General features: G+C 39.7%; 1 protein-coding gene across 2 annotated transcripts in view; it reads left to right on the plus strand.

Moving 5' to 3' along the window:
* Nucleotides 1–25178, plus strand: part of LOC128744040 (GAS2-like protein pickled eggs) — a 595332-nt gene that overhangs the window by 135469 nt on the left and 434685 nt on the right. For both annotated transcript variants that reach the window (XR_008412350.1, XM_053840783.1), the window contains exon 4: nt 4711–4907. Coding sequence is in view for 1 of the 2 variants with exons in the window: in XM_053840783.1 (XP_053696758.1) it covers nt 4711–4907 (197 nt within the window). In the remaining variant the exon portion in view is untranslated. The remainder of the gene's footprint in view (nt 1–4710; nt 4908–25178) is intronic.

The following is a 25178-nucleotide window of genomic DNA, read 5'->3' on the forward strand; positions in this document are numbered from 1 at the left end:
CTGTCGTATAAAAAAAACAGAAGGTCAAGTTTCGATAACGGAATGTAGCACCTAGGCTTTGCAATGCTTTGCTATTTAGTTATCAGCCACGTTCGTTGCTTACGCTCGTCATTGTAACCCAGCAGTTGATACCTATCATCGCTCGCATTGGCCCGTACACTTACCCGCGTGTGTAAGCGAGGGTGTAAAATGAAGAAGAAAAGTAAAATCCGTATCCATACATCCAAGTGTGCCGCTCGTGCTAACGACCTATGGACAGCTCGCGAGCTTTGGATTCGCGGGCGGGATGTGTAGAAAGTTGATATGAGGCTGTACACTCGCGAGTGTGTAGGTAGCAGAATGTATGCACACAGTGCCAGCAGTTGTTTGACGTAGGCTTGCGTCAGTGGAGTAAGCTTTGGATGCTATGCTTTTCACACTCGCTCGCCTGAGATTTTCAATCTTATCGAAAACAGATGTACAAGTGGCTGAAAGACAAAAAAATGGTGGCCTCTGATGAAAGGGGAGGTGCGAATCACGGAAATCCCCGTCGCGGGTATTTAAGCTTCTCATTCGGTAGTTCCACTCCATGATACTATGAAACACATATGATTTCATTACTTTGTCTACCATTCCCTCTGTTTATTGGATAGTCTACCGTTTTTAATGTCTAACCTCATTATGAAGTTTAAGTCAACAAACATGAGGTTATGTTTATACATTCTCTTTTAGATTTGAACCACTCACACAACTTATAACGGTTTAAATGCAAGATAATTACAGCCACTTTTACTTATTTGTAACCCCCCCCCCCCCACCTCCCCTTTTTAGCGACCACCCCGCTTTTGTCAATCCCCTGTGCTGATTTACTTATGTCAAGAAACATGTACGCTAAGTTTAATCAAGAACAGTCAAGGCCTTGCGGAGTTATTGCGCAACTCGTTTACTTTCATATACTTAATTATGTTAAAACCACACATATTCAAAGTTGATTTATTTGAGATAGACAAAAATCCACTCTCCAATTTTTTGATATTATGCACAAAAAATCACGATCTTTCAAACGCAATCAACCGATTTTAATTCTGCTTGCACCTTTCTGAGATACTAACATTTGAAAACGGCCTATTTTTATCATAAAAATTAATATAAGTGTAGAAGTAGAGTAGATAGCCAATTTCTTTTTCCACCAAAAGTTGCGTCTTATTGAGCCTCAAAAGTCATCTGAGGAAGTGTTTTGCGAGAATCGCAAAATAAAAAAGTTATGGAGAAAAATCGCAAAATAGCAGGATCACCCTAACTTGACTCAGGAAAATCGCTCTAATATGGAAACGGTTCAAGATAGAAGGATTTCGCCTTCTGCAATATTACTCAAAATACTTCAAGCTATAAAATTGTTGAAGTAAATATCGCTCTATCTTGTTTCGTTTTGAAGATAATTTTTTGATCTTGGTTAATTTAAGGGTCACCCTAAAATATCTCATGATAAAAAAAGCGGTATCCTAAATCAAGATTTTGTTGCTAAGACGTAAATAGTCTAAAATCAACGACTACTGAGTAAACAATTTTTTCCACCTAATTTGGCTTTCTGGACCATAGTGCACTGGAGTCGTTGGGCCGTTCGTTCTCTACTGCCTTTCTATGTTCCTTTAGACGAATTTTGAATTTTCCCCCCGTTTGCCCGATGTACACCGGCGGGCAATCCTGGCACGGAATTTCATAAATTCCCGAGCGTTCGTCGGGCGGAACCTTGTACTTTTGATTATTCCTGTAAGGAAGTTCCTGTAAGGCATTGCCGCTTTTGTGGACCACATGGAAACCATGCCGTTTAAGTACCTTTCTAATATGGTTTGTTACTTTCGGGTAAAACGGCAGGCTGATTCTTTATACTTCTTCTCTTTCAGGCTGTAGTGTAGTGGTATCATAGCGCTGTTTTTTGCGGAGATGTTTGCGGATTATTTTATCTACAAACTTTTTGTTGTACCCGTTTAATTCAGCAGCTTTCTGGTTCCTTTCCCTTTCCGCTGCAAAATCTTCCTACTCCATGGGGATATTGACCAGACGATGCGCCATAGAGTGAAAAGCTGCTTGTTTTTGGGCCCCGAAGTGATTCGAATCCGTCGTAATGTAACGATCGGTAGACGTTGGTTTTCGAAAAATGCTGAACTTCTACATGTTGTTAAAAAAGGTTCTAATCTAAATGCACCTTAAGAAACGTACTCGAAACAGTAACACGCCACTCCTGTCAAGTCACGCTTGGGGAACCTCATGCAGTTTATTACTAGAAATTAAAGTTATTTTTGAATATCATTGTAGAATTTCATACATGAGAGAACCAGTTTTTTTAGTAAATGGCATGTAGTTGGAGAATGTCTCGTTTACTCACACTTATATTTTATTGCTAGATGCGTGGAACTGAACAAAACTGAGCAAAAAACATATAACATATGGATGGACGATAAAATAAAATCTTATCTTTTATATTCTCGGTTTATGTATGTTTACAAAGTAGTTAAAAGTAGTTAAAATTATCTCCAAACCTTTACCAACAAAACAAAAGAAATATCTAAATAGGTCGCATAATTACTGAGAAATACTTTCTACTACGCATCATTTATTTATTTATTTACTTTTTAATTGGGCTTTCAACCGTACACATCATTTAAATAATTAAGTTCATGGTTGTTTTTAATCTTTTCTGTGGTTGAATCCTGCTAAAATGAGCAGAAAAATCTACAGACTCGAAAACTGAAACATAGGAGTCATTGCATTATTTTCTTATATGGTCGGTGTTAAATCAGACCGGACCAAGCCGCAAGTTTTTAAAAAATAAGTGAATGACAGCAAACGATTAAGAATTTCCTAAGCTACATTTTACTCTAATCAGATTACATAAATGTTGCAAACAGCCAAAGATATGAAATGATTTCGAATGATTCATAGCTTTAAACTACACAGCAGCAGCAAACTTTGAACGCGCTTTTCTCGAAATCAGAGTTTTGTCAGTTGGTTCGGTCTGACTTAACACCGATCATATATGGTCGTCTTTACGTCAAACTGAACCTAGTGACAAAACTCTTCGAGAAAAACGCGTTCAAAGTTTGTTGCTCTGTATGGTTAATACCAATCAATCGTTCGAAATCATCTGATAACTATGGCTGTTTGCAACATGTATGATAGTCTGATTAAAGTAAAATGCAGCTTAGAAAATTGTTGATCGCTAGCTGTCATTAACTAATTTTTTTGAATTTGCGACTTGGTCCAGTCTGATTTAACACCGAACATATTTGATGGCAATTCGTACAACATACTTAAAGTGGCGCAACACTGATAAAACGGATTCGATTTCTTCGTCTTCTTGATATCGGCTTAGGATTGAATGCTTACTATCTATTTATAGACATCTCGAAGCAAAAACTGACAACCCCGAATGAGCTATCGGCTAAATCATATAAGCATTTAAGGGGAAACCGAAAGTGGCTCAAAGATGGCTGGATAAATGGCTACCGTTCGAAGCATGTATTGTTTTGCACCTTAAAAATGCATCTGTATTGGCAGAGCACGCTTTCGCCACGGAATCAGTGCTTCCAGTGCTGTTATAATTTCCTAAAACTTGTCATTCCATTCATCGATCTGCTATGTATCAACAAACGCTCAGCAAAACATAAATGCTAATGGAAAATAAATTTAACTGATCGTATCGATCATTACGTGTTCATAAAAGCGACCAATGTATAATTTGGAATTAGTTAATAGATACTTTGTTGCGCACATATTTCATTGTATTAGCGGTTTCCGAAAAAGCAGCAACACAGTATCAAACTTTCGTCACATCAATGAGCTTTTAAAGAGCTTTCAACTCTCACCGCATTGATAAGCTTAGATTGATATAAACAAACAAAACGCAAGCGCAGAAATCAAAAACTGGCCTCCGATGCAAACGGATTAATTAAACATCCTAGTGATCCTACGCATTATTCAGTTTCTGCTGTTAATCTTGATTGAATCGGAATGCCTTGATAAAGAAAACAAACCATATTTCGGGATGTTTGTAGTCGGTGCGGTTGGCTGCTGATCAGGTGTGTTTATGTTTGCAAGCTCCGCTATTTGACATATATTACCAGCGGAGCGCAAGGGGGATTGTTCAATCCATATAAAACTTAGAGAAATTAAATGTGGGGTCGGAATAGGCAATTATACCGAATTTGGTTGAAATCGGAGGTGGTCGATTACAACGAATATGATCTCTTGACAGGGGATGACCCCTAAATAACCTTGAAAATTGAATTTTTCAAAAAACCCAAGATAGAATATTTTAAGACCTTCTCTAAATTAATTGTTTTGATTAATACTAACATCCTGTGAAGAAAAATCTGAGGTGCATGTGAGTTAACTAATAAGTACCTTCGAGCGTGCGTCCCTGGTGGGGATAGGTCTCAATTCACCATACAAAAATTTCTGCCTCCAAAATCCTCCACATGCCAAATTTTGTTCCATTTGGTTGATTAGTTCTCGAGTTTTGCAGAAATCTGTATGGGAGCCCACCCTCTTAGAGGGGGACAGGTCTTTAACCATCATAAGAATCTTCCCCGGCCCCAAAAATTCCTGCAAACAAATTTTCACGCTGATCGGTTCAGTAATTTCCATAACTATGACAGGCAGAATTTCATTTTTATAGGTATAGATTTAACGATCTTCTATGTACTTAATTCAGATTTTTCTTTTTTTCAGCATGCTAATAATGTTCGACAAGCTGCCGAAGAATATGTTACGCGAAGACAAGCTCGCAACAAATCCATTACCAAATCAATAACATCTGGCCTAGCCGGTCCGGTGTTGAGTATGGGCAATGTCCAGTTTTTGCCGGCAGCTAAAAGTGGCACATTTTTCGCGAGAGACAATGTTTCTAATTTTATCACTTGGTGTCGGTAAGTACATTAAAACAATACAATTCCATAATGTAAAATTATGTGTGGAAAAATTACCCTACCTCAGAAAACAGTATATCAATGACAACATATGCGACTTGAACGTTATGAACACTTGGGATACGGTTGAATGTTCAATTCCGAGTTGTTCACCGCTCCATCGATGAGAAGCATTATGATTGTAGAAGAGAGTGCCAAATTTTTTGTGCACTTTCTCTTGTTCCAAAGATATCACAGGCCAAAGTACGTTAAAAGCAAGGTAATGCATTTGCGGTTATTTTTATGTATTGGTGAGAAAAGAAAAAATCGAAAAAATAGTTATGAAGTTTATGATGGATTCCATGCAAACTTCAATTATTTGCAGTTTTAGATAAAGAATATGCATCGGATTTGACATATTTCAACTATAGCGCGGTAAAATCGATTTGTTCATTCATATATTTTATTGATTTGGGAAGATTGCATAATGTAATATTACATATTTGCTAATATCTGATAGGCTTGTTGGTAAGTTTGAAGGATTGATAAGTAGATTACATAATGATTTTCTTCTGGTCGCGTTCCGTTGGTCTGTTAGATGGCTTTTGTAGACGTTTGACTGATTGTTTCTGAAGCTTCTTGCATTTTAAATTACGGTTCAGTGCGCTTATCCTTATGTACGTGCGCAATTGGACGAAATATTTAATTAGATCTTCGGGCATATCAGGATGTCTACGCTTGATTTTGGCAATGTACCTCTTTGTTCATCGATTCCTCCGATTCCTCCTTATATTGATCCACTTCAATCTGCATCTCTCGAACTTTGATGTGCCATAACGAACTAAGTGTATCGAACGTTTTTGCTTCATCACATGGCTCAATCAACGATGCAACGATGTCAGAATCAAAGATCTCAATTTCATCAGTAATTCGACGGTCACACCTAGTGGATTCAGAGCTACTTCCAGGTTTCGTTCCCTGAAGAAAAATCTGGTACGAACTTTCATTATCGCCGGTCACCAAATCTCTCCTTCTCTTCACACGTTCCGGATATCGAATGCTCGGTATAGCCTAAAATATTGATGTTTTTGTTAAGGTATTTTAAAATATGTATATAATTTTACATACCCCCAGCTCGAAGACGCCGATGTGATCCCTGATCGACAACTACAAAGCAATCCGGTGAAAAGTGCCGGGAACAAATAAAAAAATTATGCGTGTCCGTAGTAACTTGAAGTAAAACTTCAACCATTTGATCTTCAATTCTTTTTTGGTCAGGAACCGATGAAAAGAAATCCTCTGCAGATAGTTTATTTCTTGGAATTATTTTGCTACGGCACATTGGAACATGGCACTTCGACATGTTGCTAAAAGTAAACAACGAGAGGTAAATATTCAGCAAAAATACAATGAATATACTTACAACCCCAAGTAATATTTTTGTTGTATAACAGCTTATTAAACTATGTAGCTGATTCCCGTGGAACAAGTGCTTGATAAGCTAATGTACAACAAAAATGTTATTTGGTATATGACGAACAAGATCTCCGCTATTGAAAGCACAAGCAGTAATTTTGCCACACGTTAATCATAGTTTCGCTATTTTTAACTACGTAAAACGGTTCAAAATTCGATCCGATTGCGAAAACTCATGCGAATCCGGCAAATTTTCATAACTAACTAAGGTTGTATTAGTGAGTTTGTGTTTGACAGAAGAAATATACTTTACCTTGCTTTTAAGGTACCTTGATCACTGGCATGAAGTAATTAGCGGTTTCATCACTAACGAGAATGACATTAGCTGCGGATCGTTTATGTAGGAGTGAGAGGGGAGCAAAGAGTGGAGGAGAGGATCCGGGAGTTTGGAATTTGATGTTCTTGATATTATTCCTACTGCAAACAGCTTCAGCGAGGTCCTCAGCTAATGTCAAAAAATCTTTATATGTGTGCGTGGTGGAATACTTCATCGCATGATTTTAGCAATCTACCTCTTTGTTCATCGATTCCTCCGATTCCTCCTTATATTGATCCACTTCAATCTGCATCTCTCGAACTTTGATGTGCCATAAGGAACTAAGTGTATCATGATATGGCAGTTGAACGAGATTTTTTCATCAAACACAACTCCTAAGTCCCGTATCACTGTCACTCGCGGGATATCTGTTTCTTCGTAGCTATACTTGAACATAATTGGTGCTGATCTCCTAGTAAACGTCTAGATAGAACATTACTCAGGATTTTCTGACAGCCCACAGTCAGCACAGAATCTCCCGAAGTTCACTAAATCTTGTTGCAGGGCAAAACAATCTTTGACGGTCTTTACTGGTAAAAACAGTTTGACATCATCGGCATATACCAGAATGTTTGGTCTGTCGATGAAGGTGGTAAGACTGTTCATCACTAGTACGAAAAGCAAGGAGCCTAGATGACTTCCTTGTGGCACACCTGAGTTCACGGTGAATGGCTGTGAAACTTCGCCGTGAATTTTCACATACTGCGTTCTACACGTTAAGTATGAGCTTAGCCAGTTTAGCATCGAACCCCTAATGCCGAAATCATAAGCTACATCTAGTACGCTACCAATTCCTACTGCATCAAAAGCCTTACTCATGCCGGTGTAAATATAGTCTACCTGGTATCCTCTAGTTATGTAATCAGTGACGGTTGTATGGAATTCACACAGGTTCGTTACAACTGATTTACTCTTCAGAAATCCATGCTGAATCGATGATATTTGCTCACTTATAAGGATGGGAAAACTATCATTAACTTCTGATAGTTATCAGTTAGCAATAATATCAATAAGTATCAGTAAGGTTTCGCTGTTATTGATATTTACTGATAGAGTTATGTCACCCCGTTAGGGAAATCAGCTAGATTAAACTTATTGGTCGGTAGTTGTGTACGATAGACAAGGTTGATACAAAATATCGTCGTCATCGTCAGCAGCTTAGAGCCGGGGTGGTTCATGCTATTTCAAGCAGTCTTCTCCATATAACTCGATCTTGGGCCACTCGTAACTAATTTCCCAGCATCTCAGAAGCCGTAAATAACTTTCGAGTTGGTCGAGCCATCTTGCACGTTGAGCACTGGGGTTGTTGAAGAGAACTGTTTTCGTCGTACTGCCGTTCGTCATCCTTACGATGTGCCCGGCCTACCGTAGCCTACCGAATTTTGCCAGATGTACGATGGGAATCTCTCCAAGCAGTGCCTGTAGGAGCTCGTGATTCATACCCAACCACCACTCTCCGCTGTCAGTTTGCACTCCGTCAATTATCGTCCACAGTACCTTCCGCTCGAACACGGCCTCAAGTCCATAAAGAACTATTGACCTAATAAGGATTTTGTACATTGTCAGCTTCGGACGAAAGCGAATACTTTTTGATCAAAATATGCCCGATTTTCCGCTTAAATGTGCCGCTGAATCTCTTTACTAGTGTAGTTTCCGCGGTCACTAACGTTCCTAAGTACACGAACTCATCTAACATTTCTAGTTTGTCGCCGTAAACGGTTACCGTCTGTGGGAGGCGCATTTGTTTCCTTAGAGCCTCATCTCTACATATATTGGGTCTTCAATGCACTTACTTTTAGCCTAATCCTCCGCTTTCAGGTTGGTGTAAATTGCCTCCGCGATCGCAAGATTCCTGGATATGACAGCAAAGTTATCTGTAAAGCTTAAGAGCTGGCTACCCTTGATGAAAATCGTGCCACTTGTCGGATCACCCTTTCCAGAGCGATGTTAATCAGCTTGCTGGAAAGCCGTCACCTTGTGTCAACTCTCGCCGCATCTCCAAAGGACTCGAATATGTCCCCGAGACGCGCGAAACGCATCATTCGTTCCAATATAGGTCTCATCCATCACCTCAGTTTATCCGGAAAACCAGTTACGTACATTATGTGCCATATAGCTGGTCTCAAACAAGAGTATTGTATGCTGTTTCGAAATCAATAAAGATGTGATGCGTGGGCATGCTGTACTCTAGCTAGATATTTGTGCAAGATCTGTCGGATGGTAAAAATCTGGTCCGTAGTTGCACGAGCCTTCATGACGCCCATCTGGTAAACTACAATGTGAACTTACAATGAATAAGTCAGTTAAATTACAATTTCCTATTTCTTTGCTTTCATGCTGTGATGGATAAAATTACTGATATTTACGTAACGTATTGGGAACTACTGATAGTTATCAGTAACGATTTTTATTGATGTTCCCATCCCTACTCACTTACTTTATCATATAGGCTTTCGTACACGATCGCTTCGAACAATTTGGGAATAGCCGACTGAATAGCCACTCCGCGATAATTTTCTTCATCTGAGCGATTACCTTTCTTATATATCGGGGTTAAATGCGAAACTTTCCACAGAGATGGAAAATAGCCAGTACGAAGGGAAACGTTGAATAGAATGTCCAAAGGTTTTACAATTTCTTGGACTAGGTCGACAATCACATGATTCGTAATGTTATCAGCACCTGCTGATTTGTTTTTATCTAACTTAAGTTTATGCTTTTTGATGGTATCTCGTGGAATTTCTAAAAATTCATCGTCTAAATAATATTGCGATCAGGTAAAGCGTTACTTCGATACACACTTTGGAAAAAATTTGCGAATAATGCAGCAGACGTATTGGTGTCAACCGAATAACTGTCCTCATACTTCATACTCACAAGATCAGCCGGTTTTTTCCTCCTGCTATTGATAAATTTCCAAAAAATTTTAGGCTCACTCTTCAGGTTCTCTTGTAAGTTTCCGATGTAAGCCCGATGTTCTTCCCTATGTGTTGCCTTAAATAAGCTCAACATTTGTTTATAAGCGGCAACGCTTTCCACTGTTCCAACTTGACGCATGTGCTTGAATGCTCTTCGTTGGTCCTTCATCAACCGAATCAGCGATACAGAAAACCACTCAGGATACCTTTTATCTGTACGTTGCCGACACACAGTAGACGGCGTGTGTTGAGCGAAAATGTTATAAAGCTTATTATAAAACGAAATAATGTTAACATCCATCCAAGTACGGACTACCGCTTGAGGATCCATGTCGTAGTTAAATACATCAAACGTACGTAGAAAAAGTAGCTGTGATGTTGCCTGCTCTTGATATAATTCCAAATTATCCTCGAAGCTTTGTCGAGAGATGAAAATGCTATTCCAATCGGTACTTGCTAATTCAAACTGAACCGGTTCAATATTCATTGATTCGAATTTCAAGCGCGCTCTGCACACCCCTAATGCGTGTTCACGAGATACAAGTGTTTTGACAAACAGCAACATTTCGTTGTGGTGAATTTCGTGCCTTATTAACGGATCCGTGACAGCCAGATTACATATGTGTGTATCTGTAGTAAACACAAGATCCAACAAAGTGTTGTTTTGGTTCGGCAAATTGCAAAATTGCATTAGACCGGCTGCTAATAGTCCATCAACAATGGTGATCTCGCTTTGAGAGCTGATTTGTTCGGGTAAGTAAAAATAATTACTTTCATCTTCTTGATATTGATTCCAATTTAAATTTGGCAGATTGAAATCCCCGATTAAAATCAAATAATCCTGAGGCTGCAGACGACTTTCAATGGAGTCAATGAATGATACGAATGAACTGTACCGCTGGATACGAGAGGTAGGTGCAGCAGCAGCATACAAATAGTGTGCTGTTGCAAATTTAATTTTTACACACAAAGCCTCATTACTTTCAGCTGTTATGTGTTCCGAACTGGACAGGCGCTTGTTAATTGCGATAAGTGCTCTCCTCCAGACTGTTTATCGCTGTTGGACAAATTTCGGTCACATCTGTAGACCAGAAGAGATTACCGTCATCCGGGGATACTTGCAACACTTTGGCGCATCGCGCTTTTGACAGCTCTAACGCGTTTGTTTGTTAACATAACCATTTGTACCCAATGCCATTTTAAAGAAGGGATGTTTACCTATTGTTTAGTTAAGTTTAATCCATTACATCATTATTTTGCTTGTTTTTATACGATTGAAAAGTAATTTCACTTTCAGAGTAGGAAAAATGGATGTGCAAAGTTGCGTTAGTCCATTGACATGGAATTATTTTTTATTGTTTGGTTCCTGTACACAATAAGTGCATCATGTAAGCTAACAAATAGCAACTTTGAGCTTTGTTTATATTTTGAACTTGGAGAAGAAACGATGAATTCGTGTTATTTCCAATATGGCGCGGCTTGCAGTACTTGTAAAAATGAAAATTATCGTAATAGACAGTATGTACAAAGTAAGTTTGCATCTGTACGATGTTATTTTGTCTACCACCATCTCCAGAAAAATTAAAATTGTGAAAAATTCCACGTGCCTTGAAACGGCAATTTGGAGTTCGCCGACATGCTGCCTTTTCACCGAATATCTTTAAAAAAAACCCGAATTAATCCACCTAGCGGCGTGACCTAGCCTTTCTACTGCCACAATAATCACTATTTAATTGCTCAGGAACATCTATAATTAACTTGACTATATTTTTAAATATGCGTTCCGTATTCCTCAAAATCCTTATTTGCCAGTAAAATTCACAATGTATTGCGTAGAATAATTATATTTTCTTTCCTTGGGTGCGTAAATACTTGTAAGCGTAATTTATGTTGCTTGATGAATACCTTATTTAGTTTTATAATATTTACGTGATTTATCGAGAAATAATGTAAACACAAAAGATAATTTTTGCAGACTTGAATGAATATATATATAGACAATTAGAAATTAACCCTCTAACGGGTCTACAGACGGTCTTAACTTTCGGGCTTCAGAGCCATATACGAAACTTGTTTTGAATTGACAATATGAATCATGTGTTCAAAGCAGATTTTTTGATATTTTGATATTAATACCATGCGTTCAAAAGTTAGCATCTTTGAAAAATAATCCAGAAAAATTATTATTATACTTTGCTATTGAAGAAAAAGGATATCGACAACAAAATTATTAATCTCAAAATTTTACTATTAGTTTGCTTGGCTTCAATTTTGCTATATAACTGAATTAGAAATATAACTAAATAGATATGATTAGATATGAAAACGAGAAATTGAACTTTTTCTTAGCTGGCGCTCCTTCAGATAATTATTTTTGCATGAAAATCAAAACTTAAGCTTCTTTTGAATGTACCTTCATGAAAAGGTAGTCATTAGCTTGATCGCATCGTTTTTACAATGTTTGAGGGTTAGGAAAACAAAATGAGGTCGAAAAATAGTGCAAAAGCTGCGCCATTAACATGCTTGAGAATGGGAAATAGGATCGATATGATTCCCAGTTCTTGTCTTTGTTTGATTTATTTATTAAAACATGATACATGACATAAGACATCTGTCCTTTAAAATGTTACTAACGAAAATAAAGCTTACAAAATTACTACCGTGCAATGTTTACTTCCTATTTTGCACATAACATTTCTGAGCTCTAGTATCGATTGAAACAAGTATCTATTGATGCGCAAAATTTGTTTGAAATTTGTAAAAATTTATTTGGAAAAATTAACTCACTAGTATTTTTAATCCTATACACCACTATACCTATATGCTTAAATTAACTGCATTTCTACGCTTTTTGCTTTTCTTGTACAATTGTGAGTAACAGCAAGTGAACAAAATGACAATTGAAATCTGAAATCAAAGAAAGCAAAAAACTTTTCGATTGAATCCCACTATTTAATATTTTTTTTGCAACAGATACGTAGTTCGCCTTCGACGTGCAGGCTTCATCAGTGTCTTATTTCAAAGCGTATACGTATCTGTCGCGAATAAATATCAAATAGTGGAATTTAGTCGGTAAAAGTGTTTTCTTTTCTTTAATTTCAAATTTCGTATTCCACTAAGAGGCTTCAAAAACTTCAGACAATTGACATGTTTCTCACTTTTCTTGAATTTCAATGCAAATTTTAAAATTGCAAATTGTCATCACATACATACATACATACATACATACATACATACCTACATACATACATACATACATACCTACATACATACATACATACATACATACATACATACATACATACATACATACATACATACATACATACATACATACATACATACATACATACATACATACATACATACATACAAACATACATCCATACATACATACATACATACATACATACATACATACATGCATACATACATACATACATACATACATACATACATACATACATACATACATACATACATACATACATACATACATACATACATACATACACACATACATCACACACATCTCATACATTGAATACAATCAACATTTGATTGATATGTTTTGATTTCACACGTTTTAACGGTTTGATATACGGTGCTTAAGTGTTAAAATTTGAATAACTTTTGAATGAAGCGTCCGATTTTAAATAACTCAGTTTCGTTTGATAGATCTCAGCATTAATTTTCAAATAATCATAAAATGTGTGATGTTTTTCATTAAATTAATGCTTATATGTCACATAAATATGTTTTAAATACTATTTTTTCACATTTCTTTATGTAACTTTCAAACTACAAGTTCAATCGTCATGAAATTTGGAAGTTAAGGGTTTGCAAGGCTCCTCTTTCATATGCAACCAATTTTGTTCAAATCGGTTAAGAGACCTATGAGATAATGAAGTCCCATATTTTTCGTATTTTTATACATAACTTTTGCACCAAAAGTGCGATCAGTATGAAATTCAATAGCGACCAATGGGACACCTAGACCTTTCATTTGACACTAAGAACATTAAAATCGGTCCAGCCGTCTCCGAGAAAAGTGAGTGAGATTAAAAGCGTCACATACACACACACACACACACACACACACACACACACACACACACACACACACACACACACACACACACACACACACACACACACACACACACACACACACACACACACACACACACACACACACACACACACACACACACACACACACACACATACACACACACACACATACACACACACACATACACACACACACACATACACACACACATACATACACACACACAGAAAATGCTCAGTTTTCGAAACTGAGTCGAATGGTATATAACATTCGGCCCGCAGGACCTTCTTTCCATTTCCGGTTTTCCAAGTGATTTCTATACCTTTATACTATATACTTATATAGTAGAAAGGCAAAAACGATAGACGAAATTGGGAAACAAAAAACGGCTCCAGTATCTCTTGTTTTATTACAAATACATTCAAAATTTCTCAAAATAGTCATTCGCGGTTTGAAATCAGATATAAAATCATAAGAAATGCAAAATCAGAAAAGTGTTGCAAGTAACCCCGTTTACTGGGTAACTTGCAACACCCCTATTTTCGGTTCATTCTGCAGATTCATTTAGTTTATATTTTTTCTCATAATCATAAATCAAAAGTATTCACCACTATACAAATTTTGGCTACTTACACTTGGACCTAAACGCTATACTTCGAAAGTTATACTAAGTCAAAGTTCAAAAGTGTTGCAAGTATCCCCGGATGACGGTATGGAAATATCATTTCGTCAACCACTGACTGATCGAGGTAAGCCTCCGTAAATGCGAACACATCGTAATCTAAAGCTAGAACCGACATGTAAACGTTTTTCTGTCGTTCAGTTCCCTTTATACTATTCATATTCTGATAATAGATAGTAATTTCAGTTTCTCTTTTGCTAGGATTTCTTCTGCGTGATTGCTGGTTAGGCGATCTGCCTGGTTGAACAATCGTCGCAGGGCAAGTGGCACGCTGCTGATCAATGAAAGGTGAGTGAACATTGTGCGCTGTGTTATTTTGTGTATCAATAATGTTCGTGTCGATGTCAATTTCAGTTCGTGGCGTATTTATCGTCGGCTGTCGTTGTTCATCTTCCTGGTCAGTTTCCAGTGCATGGAGTGGAGAAGCTTTCCGTACATTGGATGCGACTGTAAGCGTGATCGGTTCCGGGATCACGAAAGTTGTAGATACTATGTCTAGTGTCAACAAATTCGCGAAAATAAATCCCCTTTTTCCAGTTTGCTGGCTGCATTGCCATTTCTTTCAGATCTGGATTAATCCCAACTTTGAACGAAACAAAGTTCAGTTGATTCAAATCCGCAGTTTTACGCACTAGTTTCACTACTTCAATTGGCTCATTGGACTCTAGATTTTGCTGAACCAGTCTAGAAATCTCTTCCACAGTGGCGTGTGGAGAGAATCGAGACAAAAACAGCCAAAATTTCGGGCTCGATGATTGAACGATTAAGTTAGAACCACCATCTTTGCTACCGCACAGCATTTTAGATGTGTTTGGTTCAGCTGGGGAAGTGCCAACTTGAATACGCGGACGCTTTTGCGGCCTGTAGTTTATGTTGGGCCAGAAATTTCTATTGACGGGAGTTAGAGGGTGCTTCACTAAAATTTGGTTTATCTTTTCCGCGTTGTTTTTTATTTCTGCCTTTAGCTCTTCAAGAATTGAATTGTGCTGACTCCATGTAGCCTGCAGGTAATCGCTTGTTGATCCAAGAGAATCACGAAAGCGAACACTGCTCATAAGATTTCTGCATTCTGGACACATCCAGAAGATAGCGGGATTTGATTTCACCTCCGTCCCCAGCTCCATATTTAGTTGCGCACATTTAATGTGAAAAATAGATTTACAAAAACCTTGGCACACAACCGTCTGATTTTCATCAGTAATATCAGCGGCGCACAAATGGCACAGAGGATTCATCTTCTAAATAGAAAATAGATCACTTATCGGAATTTATCTGCCTAAATTTCACTGTCACTTGGAAGATAACCAATTCTCGAAATGATCGATTAAAAATTTGTCGGTAAGTAATAAAAATACAACGTAAAATTTACAAAAAAAAACAAGAGTCACGAAAGAACAATCGCAAACGGTTTGTTTACAAACAACTTTTTATGAGAAATGAGAATGAGAAGCATAGCGTTCACGCGAAACGCTCATGGCTAGAAATACTCAGAGGCGAGAGGAACGCGGGAGTAGCCATCTTGGGAGCCAATCGAGCAGCAAGAATTGTCAAAAGGGAGCCAATCGAACACGCATACTGTTAGCTTAAATATTTGATTAACAAGTATTGAAATAGTTATCAAAATCTACTTAAGCTATTGTCACGCACCTTGAATATTATATTCGGAGACAGTGTGTATAAAGCTTTGCAATGCATTTTACACTGATTAAGCTGAAAGATATATCGCCCTATTGTGCAAAATTGATGTAAACAAAAAACAAAACAGAAGCGGATCATGTTGAAAACAATCAAGTCACATTGCTACAGCATTTTGCTCCGCAGCAAGCGCTGGCAGTTTTTGTACACTGATGCCAAATCGTTGGTGCTTATTACCAATCTCGCTTCACGGTGAAATAAATTTCACTTCCACACTCACGTCACTTTTTTTGGCCTATTCCCGATTCCACGTAGAGTGAAGTGAAAAAAATTCCATTCGTGAAGTGAGATTGGCAGTGAAGTGAGTTGCATAATAACCACATTGACAAGATTGATGGAAAAGCATCTGATTGTTTCATTTGCCTACTTATGTGAACTTATGCAATAAAATCTACGGTCTCTCATTAATGGTCCGTGTAATAAAAGGGATGCCCTTTTTATTTCCCTTTCCGGACGGACGGTTAGTGCTGGTAGAGCAGTGTACACATTGGTGCCATATTTCCATCTGTATTTTGATTTTCGCCTGGCCAGCTGGGACTTGAATTTAGACATCAAATTGGACTTGAAATTATACTGCCCAGACGTGTTGTATTTTGCGGGACTGAACCGGATTTGGAAGGTTCCAGTTTGTTGCGGATTACCATGTGTCACGGAAATTGTCCCGCATTGATTAATTTCTTTATCGTGTCAGTTCAATTATTGAAACGCAACTGTGAGTTATACGAACTTTTCAAAAGATTCTCTATATACGAATTATTGTTGAAGTAAGTTCATTTAACTTAAAAATTTATGTAATTTTGTATTAAACTGCCTCTAAATAAATTTGTTATATACTACTGATCCAATTTAGCAAATAATCCATTTAATATATTCCGCTGTCATCAGCCACGTAGACCACCACCCCCCCCCCCCCCCCCCAATTATTTTGGCGCACATTTAAAAAAAATTCAATGCAGAATAACAATACACCAAGCTAAAACTGTAGCACAAGAATATTTTTGATGAGTGAGCCTTTGAATAACAATATAACCGACATCGTTTTATATTTCTCATAGTCTTTGAAAATTCTCAACTATGTAGCTCTCCATTACTCGGCACAATCGGCATTGACAAAGGCGACGAAATAAGGACTTGGAATGGAGCCTGGAACTGCAAATCGCTAAATTTCGTTGGTGGCGACAGGGTGCTGCTCGATCAGTTAGAACCCCGAAGATTTGGGATCGAGGAACTGCAGGAGATCTGACGCAAACGCGAAAAAGTGTGGAGGATCCGTGGTGGCAAAGCCAAATTTTTCCAGAGCGGTGGGTGGTGCGACCAATGAGGTGGGAACGGGCTTCGTAGTGTTGGGCAAAATGCAGGATCGCGTAATGGACTGGAAAGTGATCACCGAGACGATGTGGGTGTTGAGGATAAAAGGCCGTTTCTTCGACTACGCCATATATTTCCCACACAAAGGTAGACCCGACCAAGGTGAGTTAAAATAGGTGATCTAGTTTTCACAGTTTGTAGAAGAGAAGTGCGCGGAACGATTGGTTAGCAACCATCGACGTTGTTTATACATTCAACAGTTTCCGCATTGGAAATTTCGGTGGTCGTCAAGAGTAACCCAGCGGGGGTGAAAAACAAATTTGAACATCAGAAAACCTCTCTTGACTAACCTTGGACCCGACGACGAGAAGAAATGCATAGACCGGTGATCGGGCCCCATAACCTGCACACCGACACGGACGACAACGCTCAGCGATGCATCAACTTCGCAGCTTTCCGAACCCTGGTGATCAAAAGCACTTTCTTTTCTTCTTCCACAAAGATATCCATAAAGCCACCTGGAAATCACCTGACCAACGAACTTCGAACCAAATCGAACATATTCTCATCGAGGGCCGGTTTTTCTCGAACATTAACAACGTACGCTCCCTACGGGGTGCGGATATCCACTCGGACCATTACCTAGTAGCAGTACACGTGCGCTTAAAACTATCGATGGTTTATACCTCGCAACAAAGCCGCCCTCCTCAGTTAAACATTCGGCAGCTAAACAACCCGCCAGTTGCTGAAAACCACGCGCGCGTGCTGGATGAAGCTCTGCCTTCTCCTGTGGAGCTAGATGCTTTGACCCTCGAAAACGGATGGAGTATGATACGCTCGGTCATCAACAAGGCCTCAACCGCGGTGCTAGGAGTGGAAACCTCGAGTGCACGAAATGATTAGTTTGACGGGGAATGCCAACAAGCGATAGAGAAGAAAAAATGGCTTGGAAAAACTGTCTAAGCATACCCACGAGAGAGAATTTGGCCAAGTATCGACGAGCGCGGAATGAGTTGACCATGATCCTGAGGAAGAAAAAGCGCCAGAAGGAGGACAGAGATCGTAAGAAGCTGGAACAACTATTCCGGGCTAACGACACGCGCAAGATTTACAAGAAGGTGAACCAAACTCATAAGGGCTACACACCTAAACCAAGCAGTATTTCGATTAGCACCTCAATATATAGCGATATAGCAATAGGAGACGCAGCGGAAGTTAACCTCGAAGTGCCTTTAAACGACAACTGCGTGCCGGCTCCCGATGTCGAAGAGATCCGGCGAGAAATTCGTCTTGTGTTACGTGCATAGGTACCTACTTGGTTAAATAAATTAATTAGTTCGAAAGAAAGTTCTGTAACATAAGCAATATATTTATTGCTTAAATAAATATTTTCTGCATAATAACTTGTGAGCTTCTTAGGTTTAAAACTTCTCTAATAAAAAATGGCTTGCCCCCCCCCCCCCCCGGACGAAAATCCTAGCTACGTCACTGGCTGTCATCATCGTCAGCATCAGAGAGCCAGGGTGGCTAATCAAGCAGTCGTTTACACTCAATTCGATCTTGGGCCACTCGTCGCCGTTTTCTCCGGCGTCCTAGAAGTCGCAAGTCGCTTTCGACATGGTCGAGACATCTTGTATGTTGGGTCCCTCTGTTCCTGGTGCCGTAGCATACTAATGGGTTTGTTTAGTTCTACTTGCCATAGCCTACCGAATTTCGTCAGATGTACGACAGGAATCTCTCCAAGCAATGCCTGTAGCTCATGATTCATACGCCTCCGACCTTCGTTACTCTTCGCTTTCAGTTGGTACACCACCAAATATTGTCCGTAGCCCCTTCCGCTCGAACACGGCAAAAACGTGCATGTCCTCCGGGAGCAGCGTCATAGTTTCAAGTCAAAAAAGAACTATCGATCTAATAAGGCTGATCTTATTTTTTCCGCAATAATAACGTTTTCATAATCGACCAGTCTTACTTTGATCTTACTGCCGATCTGTTCGATGACTTCCGTTTGGCAGCCGCTTTCACCGTTGAGATAACTTACTTACTTAGATGGCTTGCCGTCCTAAGACAAAGCCTGTTGAACAAAGTTTCTCTATGTAACTCGATTGAGAGCTACCGCTCTCCAATTCCTCAGACAACGGGTACTCTCCGCCAGATCTCGCTCCACCTGGTCTAACCATCTTGCTCGCTGTGCTCCTGGTCGTCTTGTTCCTACCGGATTTGAGGCGAACACCATCTTTGCAGGGTAGTTGTCCGGCATTCTTGCAACATGCCCTGCCCATCGTATCCGTCCAGCTTTAGCCACCTTCTGGATACTGGGTTCGTCATAGAGCTGTGCGAGTTCATGGTTCATCCTCCGCCTCCATACTCCGTTTTCCTGTACGCTAAGATCGCTCTTAGCACTCGTCGTTCGAAAACTCCGAGCACTCGCAGGTCCTCCTCGAGCATTGTCCATGTTTCATGCCCGTAGAGAATAGGGATGGGAAAACTATCATTAACTACTGATAGTTATCAGTAAGCAATAATATCACTAAGTATCAGTAAGGTTTCGCTATTATTGATAATTACTGATATAGTTACGTTGTCCCATTAGAAAAATTAGTTAGATTAAACTTATTGGTCGGTAGTCGCGTACGATAAACGTGGATGACACAATATATCGTCAGTAGCCTAAAGCCGGGGTAACTCGTGCTGATTCAAGCAGTCGCCGCCATTTAACTCGAACTTTGGCCACTCGTCGCCAATTTTCTAGTCGTCTCAAAAGTCACAAATCACTTTCGACGTGATCGTGCTATCTTGCACGTTGAGCCCCCTGCTCCTGGTGCCAGTGAGGTTGTTTAAGATAACTGTTTCCGTTGCACTATCGACCGGCATTCTTACGACGTGTCTGGCCCACCATAGCCTACTGACTTTCGCCAAATGTACGATGGGATTATCTCCAAAAATGCCTGTAGCTCGTGACTCATACGTCTCCACCACTCTTCGCTTTCAGTACTCCGCCAAATATCCGCAGTACCCTTTCGTTCGGACACGGCAAGGGCGCGTATATCCTCCGTGAGCGACCTAACGAGTCCATAAAGAACTACTGACCTAATAAGAGATTTGTGCATTATCAGCTTCGTACGGTAGCGTAAGCTTCTTGATCGCGGCGTATAGCGAAGGGCAAAGTAGGCTCGATTTCCCGCTTGAATGCGCCGCTGGATTTCCTTACTAATGTTGTCCGCGGTCACCAGCAATCCAATATACACGAATGCATCTACCACTTCTAGTTCGTCGCCGCCAAGGGTTACCATCCGTGAGCGGCACGCGTTTGGTTCCTTGGAGCCTCTTCCTTTCATGTATGTGATCTTTAACGTATTTATTATTAGTCTGATCTTCCTAGACTACTGCTTTCAACCTGACGTAGGTTGCCTTCCCCATCGCAAGGTTTCTAGTTATGATATCAGTGAGCTTTTAACCTTGTCTCAATCCTTGCCGCGTCTTGAAGGGTGTGTCCCCGAAATGCGCACGAAACGCACCACTCGATCCAATAGCTCTGATCAGTAGCGTCAGCTTATCTGGGAAACCGTGTTCATCCAATAAATGCAATTACTGGTCTTGATCGACTGGGTGGTAAAAATCTGGTTCGTAGTTGCGCGAGCCTCCATAAAGCCCGCATGGTAAATTACAAAGTAAACTTACAAACTTACAAAGTAAACTAACTTCAATGCCCTGATGAGTAAAATTACTGAAATTTACTGATAGTTATCAGTAAAGTACTGAAATTATTGATAGTTATCAGTAACGGTTTTTAATGATAGTTCCCATCCCTAGTAGAGAACAACCGGTCTAATAAGCGTCTTGTACAGGGTACACTTTGTACGGGGACTTAGTCTGCTCGACCGCAATTGCTTGAGGAGCCCATAGTAAGCACGACTTCTGCTGATAATACGCCTTCGAATCTCACGGCTGGTATCATTGTCCGCCGTTACCAGTGAGCCAAGGTAGACAAATTCATCGACTACCTCAAACTCATCGCCGTCGATCAATATACTACTGCTCAAGCGGTGTCGTTCGGCATCGGTTCCGCTGGCCAGCATGTACTTTGTTTTAGACGTATTTACCTTTAACCCAATCTTTTCTGCTTCGCGCTTTAGTCTGGTGTACTGTTCAGCCACCGCCACAGATGTGCCGTTGAGACAAGCGGCACATGAATCACGAATTTTCATCAATCAGTCATCACCGAGCTGTTGGGACAAAACTGATTAAACTCGTCCACTGCAGCTACCGTATTAAAGTTTCCATAGTCAACATACGACACCAAACCGAATTGTAAATCCTTTGTAGAGCACTTGGCATTCCAGCAAGCTAAGACTGTCGTTGCTACCGGTGCCGTTCGTCGCAGCCGCTGCTAGCGTATTTACTCTTGATCCGAAGCGAAGCATTCTTTTTAAACTAGCCAGAGTGGTCGACGGAGCAGCAGAACCGACCAGAACGTCAGCCGCCGCTGTTACCGATACTCTACTCAGATCGCCAACGGCGAGGGGAGTATTTTCTTTTTGTTTGTGACGAGTCGACGTACTGCTTACTGCATGCCAACGCAGACGGTTCGATTTGATTGATAAACTGAAATGGATCCTTCGATTCACTGATGTCACCGTAATTGTCCAGAAATTTATCGGTCTTGTCACTCTCGTTACCGGCCGCACCATCGTCGGTGGTATGCGTGCTAAGGTCCAGCGTATCTTGTAGCAGGAAGAAGAACGACGGACTATGCATCATCTAGTTGGGATATTTTTCTGCTGCTTGTAGTGGCACGATAAATATTTTTCCATTTTCGACGAACAACAGACGTTAAGCTGACCGGTAGCGATGGCGTCAATGTTCTTGCCACAACCGCTGCTGACATGGCTTACGCCGCTTCCGAAGCTACTGTTTGGTAAACGTCGATGAAAGCTATCTTTCGACACTCCGGTATTATTTCCTTCCAGGGTAGAATTTGGATCCTAGCGGTCGAAAGCCGTAAATGTTATAGATGTTGTTTCCGGCGACCATGCCGGGGGCAGATTTTTTCGACGACTGAAAACGACCCGTCGTATTCCTTGTACCTACCATAATTTATTGTGCGCTGCTGCAATAAAATAGTTCAATTATTTGTTAAAAACAATAAAATTTGCCTGCTACTGACTAATCAAATGTAAAATAATTAGTAAATAAAACTTACCTCTTTTCGTGGAATCATTTCACCACCCAAAAACAAAGTGAAATGTTTTCACGCGAAATGTCATTTTTTTCGATTCCACGCAGGTCGCATGACATTGGGAATAACCTTGTTTTCACGGGAGGTGTGTCTTCTCACTTTTCATCTCACTTGCGTGACTTTCGGAATAGGGCCATATTCACTTCACGTTGATTTCACCGTGAAGTGAGATTGGTAATAAGCACCACCGTCTCAGCCAAGCAAAATTTAACAATGTTTTACATGGGGCATTTGTAGAATAGGACACCATACGAACCGTTGCTTTTCAAGAGACGGCGCTTTTCTAGTGGTTGTAAAATCAAAATTTCTCACTTATTTATGTTTACCTACCTGAAAAACAATCTATATTTAAAATATTTATTTATTTAACTGACTAGCTGACCCGACAAACTTCGTATTGCCACAAATTAACCTGTGTTGTACATCAATCATGAATCTCGGATGATCTTTGTCACAATCTCGAGTTTTGCAAGCCCCCCAGTGGGCGGCGCTTCCGACGGCGGGTCACCGGCAACACTCGCGACCGGCTCGTCCTGAATGATCTTGTGTTACTATAGATAGTTTTTGTGGTCTTGTAATTGATTAATGTTTTATGGAAGAGTCTCGAATTTCTCGAGTTGGATTAGTTTTTGAGTTTCGCAAAAATTTCTGTTTTATTTGTATGAGAGTCCATATCCCCCTACCACAGGGGTGAGAGGTCTCTAACTATCATAAAATAAATTCAAGACTCAAAAATCTCCTACATGCAAAATTTGGTTCCATTTGCTTGATTAGTACTCAAATTATAAGGAAATTTGTATTTCATTTGTATGGGAGCCCACCCTCTTAAAAGAGAAAGGGGTCGTAATACACCACAGAAAAAAATTCTGCCATCTAAAACTCTCACATGCCAAATTTGGTTCCATTTGCTTGATTAGTTCTAAAGTTATGAGGAAATTTGTATTTCGTTTATATGGGAGCCCCCCCCCCTCCTAAAAAGGTAAGAAGTCCTAATTCTTCATTATTGGAAAAATGGTTGCCTCCAAAAACACCCACATGCCAAATATGGTTCCATTTGCTTGATTAGTTCTCGAATTATGAGGAAATTTGTATTTCATTTGTGTAGAAGCCCCCCCTCTTGAAGTGTGGAGGGATCCTAATTCACCATAGAAAGTATTTTTGCCTCCAAAAACCTCCACATGCCAAATTTGGTTCTATTTGCTTGATTAGTTCTCGAGTTATGGGGGAATTTGTATTTCATTTGTATAGGAGCCCCCCCTCCTAATGTGGGAAGAGGTCCTAAATCATCACAGAAAAAATTCTTGCCTCCAAAAACACCTACACGCCAAATTTGGTTCCATTTGCTTAATTAGTTCTTGAGTTATGAGGAAATTTGTATTTCGTTTGTATAGGACCCCCCCTCCTAAAGTGGGGAGGGGTCCCAATTCATCATTGAAAAAAATTTGTCTCCAAAAACACACACATGCCAAATTTGGTTCCATTTGCTTGATTAGTTCTCGAGTTATGAGGAAATTGGTATTTCATTTGTACAGGAGCCCCCCCTCTTAAAGTGAGGAGGGGTCCTAATTCAACATAGAAAATTTTCTTGCCCTCGAAAACCTTCACATGCCAAATTTGGTTCCATTTGCTTGATTAGTTCTCGAATTATGAGGAAATTTGTATGGAAGCCCCCCCTCTTAAAGGGTAGAGGTGTTATAATTCCCCTTATAAAGAGGGGAGGGGTCTCAAATTACCCTAGAATAAATTCTTGTCACCGAAAACACCCACATGCCATATTTGGTTCTATTTGCTTGATTATTTCTCGAGTTATGCAGAAATTTGTGTTTCATTTGTATGGGAGCCCCCCCTCTTAGTGGGGGGAGGGGTCTCTTACCATCACTAAAACCTTTCCTGGCCCCAAAAACCTTTATATGCAAATTTTCACGCCGATTGGTTCAGTAGTTTTCGATTCTATAAGGAACATGGGACAGACAGACAGACAGACAGACAGACAGACAGACAGACAGACAGACAGAAATCCTTCTTTATAGGTATAGATTAATGGCTTGGCCCGTTATCAACATAAAATTAATAAATTGTTACATAAAATTCACATTAAAAAATCTGAGACTACATTTAATTTGTGGTTTTGTCATTTATACATTAATTATATCACGATGAGTGTTAAACATGGACATCATTCTGTACATTGGTTCATTCCCAGCATAATTTTGCACTCTGTTTGTTAAGTGAAAAGGCCTCACCCGTCTCAGTGACGAACGTCCATCGTATACCGTTATTTGACTCAACAGATACGGTGAGTTATACCTGCCGCTCAGCAGATCCTTCAGGAAAAGAGCATCTAGGGTAACCAACCGAATTTGGACCCCTAGAGGAAGTAATTTATTGGAATAAAATGTGTATTAACCTTGTTTTGCTATGCAAATCATGCAAGATTCTCTTTTAGAACAACTTACCTAAAAGCCAAAGTGTTGTAGGGTCATCTATTTGTCGATAAAAATGTGCTATAGACATTTTTATTTAGTATGTAGTTTTCATATTTTGGACCCTCTCACTTTATTTTAGACAGTATCCAAAATGTAT

Source organism: Sabethes cyaneus, chromosome 3 (genome assembly GCF_943734655.1).
Source record: "Sabethes cyaneus chromosome 3, idSabCyanKW18_F2, whole genome shotgun sequence".
NCBI lineage: Eukaryota > Metazoa > Arthropoda > Insecta > Diptera > Culicidae > Sabethes > Sabethes cyaneus.